General features: G+C 30.7%; 1 protein-coding gene across 1 annotated transcript; it reads right to left on the bottom strand.

Moving 5' to 3' along the window:
* Positions 1-1,431: 1,431 nt before the first annotated feature.
* Positions 1,432-2,458, bottom strand: LOC7464729 (uncharacterized). Its single transcript, XM_002319383.3, has one exon. The coding sequence runs from the start codon at positions 2,320-2,322 to the stop codon at positions 1,678-1,680; it is 645 nt and encodes a 214-aa protein (XP_002319419.3). The 5' UTR covers positions 2,323-2,458; the 3' UTR covers positions 1,432-1,677.
* Between the last annotated feature and the right edge of the window lie 892 nt (positions 2,459-3,350).

Raw genomic sequence — 3,350 nt, 5'->3', positions numbered from 1 at the left:
TTATATAAAAATTATTTTGATATCATCTTATTTGATAAATTAGAATAAAAAAAATAAAAAAAATTCAAATTTATTCTATTCAACTCTTCAAACTCATGGCCTGAATTATAAAGTTTACTAAATTAAATTAAATTTTATTTTATTATATGCTAAAAAATATAAAAATTAATTTATAATTAATTTAATATTAAATAATAAAAATCAAATATTAAATTTAATGCAACATTAATATTTTGCTTTTGATAAGAAGAGGTTTTTTTTTTTAAAAAAAAAAAAGAGGAGGAAAAACTGTTTTTTATTTTTATTTTAAAAAAAAACAAATAACATGCAGTTTGTTGTATAAAAAGCGAATATTGCATCCAAGTCCTGAACCCGAGAATTCAACATTATACACATATTAATCATTGAGCTGCATGCTACATAAAGTTATTAATTAACCAAATGATTAAAAAACATATCTAATTTATATTTCATATAAATAGCTATATCCAACCAACAGTTTTAATTGTTTTAGTAATAAATACAAGTCAGAAGCTTCTAATAAATTATAATCATATATGGTTCCTTGTCTTTTCTAGTTCCACATGCCTGGATTTGCATATAAGCAGGTTTCAGCCATGGAGTTTCATGCGAATATAACAGTACGATGACAATCGAACGTCTGCCCATTTTTCACGATAGCCATTCTTTTTGTTAATGTTGTTATTGGAGTGAGTTTAAGGCTTCCATTCATTTTGTTATAGGTGGGAAATGCACACTTTTAGACATGACCAATATCCTATCTCTATACTTTTATATATAGAGTTCAATTTATATTTTCTATTCTTTATACAATTCCATTTTATTTAGGACACTCACATTCAATATTAGATCTTGATTGGTGATCCCAGATCTAAATTTAGATTAGACAAACTAATTTCATTGACTTTGAGAAGGGATTGTCAAAACGTTGACTAAGATTTTGACAATTTTTTTAATTATTGTAAAGAAAACAAGGAGAAAAGATACGTACGTACATCCATGGAGCAAATGCAGTTTCGCTCTTCTTTCTTCTTCTTTTTTTTCTTTTTTTTTTGCCATAATTAACTAAATATCTTGTGGGGAAAATGCTATCGTAATTCCCTTATGTACCAACTAGGTTTTGGAATACCGTAAACCATTAATCTAGATTAATTTTCATTAGGTGGATTCCATGTTGAACTCAAGAAATTATTACATGAACTTGGTTGAGAGAGAGTATGCACCTTTTGACTGATTTGCATGCTTTACCGATCGACTCCCGGCTGGTTGAACCTTTTGGCCTTTACTTTCTATGTAATTGACTTTTGCCATTTCTCTTTTTATGACTCAATAAATTTGCTCCTTTTTTTGATAAAAAAAAAAGTTTGGAAATAACTATAATCACTTGTGCAGCAAGGAGAGGAAAGAAAAGATGCAAAATATATGATTATATTGATAATATGATCACTTGTTTCACTCATTAATCAAGAGAATTAACCACTCCAACGGTCACCACTAGTTTCAGCATGCATTGATTTTTTTTCTTAAATGGTAATATCATCTTTTGCCTCTCGTTCAACTACTACGTACAAGGACCGAAAGCTTTCATATATATATATATATATATATATATATATATAAATATATAGATACCAAACAACACATTTCATTGACTTTTTAAGCATCCCTAAGCAATACCTTGATCATGGATGCATAGCAGCCTCGAGACCTGGCACTTGCTCCACGACCAATACCGCCAAAGCAGAAGGTAGAAACAGGATATTCACATTCATTTTCATGATCCTGATCATCATGATTCAGCATAATTTTTCTTGTATCAAAGTATTGTCTTGGGCTTGACATTCCATTATAACTTCCTCGAGACTTCGAAATCTTCATTGGTGAAGAAGGCACAGAATACGTTGCTGAGCATGAAGATGATAACCGCGACGAAGAAGAAGATGATGAAGAGGAAGAAGCAGGTGATACAGGCAGGTTTGTTTTCCTTGTAGAACGTTTGGGGAAAATAGAGTCCAAAAGACTAGATTTAGATAGCTTTTTTGTTGGTCTTTTTGGAGTATTGTAAAAGTAGGATGGCGGAGGTGTTAAAGGAGGAAGAGGGTTTTCTCGGAACTTGATCTTAGGAGTTCCTGGTTGAGACTCCCAAGTGAAGGGAACTGCAACAGATGCACCAACATGGTAGTCTTCTGTGCTCAAGTTAGCCATGGAGACATCTCTTGTTACTCGTTTAGAGGAGCCCTTTTTGTCATCTTGCTTTAATTTTAAGGACTTTTGAGGACGCTTTGAGCTACTTGAAAGCATTTTTATTTTTGAGACTTGAGTTACGAAGATATGGCAGAGAAATAAAGAGGATGAGTAGAGCTTAAGGCAAGCAAGGGTTTGTATTTGGAGGGTTTCCTAGACATTGAAGGAGTCGTTTTAACTTTTAAGACTTCAAGTTCCCGTGCATGAACACAGTTAAGTTTGCTTTTCTATTTATATATATAGTTGGGTTTCTCGATGCAATTAGATCTCAATAATTACTCAATTATTTAGTAAACAAAATAATTACTCAATTATATACTACATTAATAGTCCTTTTAGAAAGGGAATAACTTGATTATATATATAAGGCTACAATAAGTGAATTTAATTAGGTGATAAATTTTTTGTGTAGTATTTTTTTTAAAAAAAAATAGTTTTTTATACCAAAATAATACGAGAATATTTTAGTAGAAAAAAAAAATCAAAATCATTAAAGTGCAATGTGTGTGGTATAGCATGGCCCAACAAGTCTTCTTGTCAAAGAAAATATAATATTACACTACACTTTAAGTGAAAGTGTTGTCTAGGATTTAGACCAATGGATAAATTTCTTCTAACGAAATTCAGAAAAAATTTAACATTTTTTTTTTTTTAGGTACGAGGCTTTTGACCTATCTTGTTAACCCATGTGGGGTGACTCCTACATGGATTATTAAATTCCTACGTACCCTACCATGCATTGTTTTTCTTTTGTTTATGAGTTCCCTAATTATATCAGATTTAAAGTCAATTTATTTAGTGTCGACAGTTAAGACATGATTTTCGGCTAGGGTTAAATTATTTGATTCCATTATTTTTTTATTATCATAAAAAGAAGCAAGAGAGTATCAGCCACTTGGAGGCTTATTGCCAATAAACTATGTAGGATAGCTGCCTAATATTGTGCTTCATAAATAAATGACCACACAGCAATAAATTTCTTCATAAATATTTTTGCTCAATTTTATGTATATATTCTCTAAGAAAGAAAGGGATACCTTTGGGTTCACGAACTTGACCTAGTAATGTTATAGCTGTCAAAATTC

The sequence above is a fragment of the Populus trichocarpa genome, chromosome 13 (genome assembly GCF_000002775.5).
Source record: "Populus trichocarpa isolate Nisqually-1 chromosome 13, P.trichocarpa_v4.1, whole genome shotgun sequence".
Taxonomy (NCBI): Eukaryota; Viridiplantae; Streptophyta; class Magnoliopsida; order Malpighiales; family Salicaceae; genus Populus; species Populus trichocarpa.
This window is presented reverse-complemented; position numbering and strand designations above follow the sequence as displayed.

Bases quoted from the DNA above. Each gene is read 5' to 3' on its own strand.
- LOC7464729 (XM_002319383.3), bottom strand. From the start codon at position 2,322: ATGCTTTCAAGTAGCTCAAAGCGTCCTCAAAAGTCCTTAAAATTAAAG.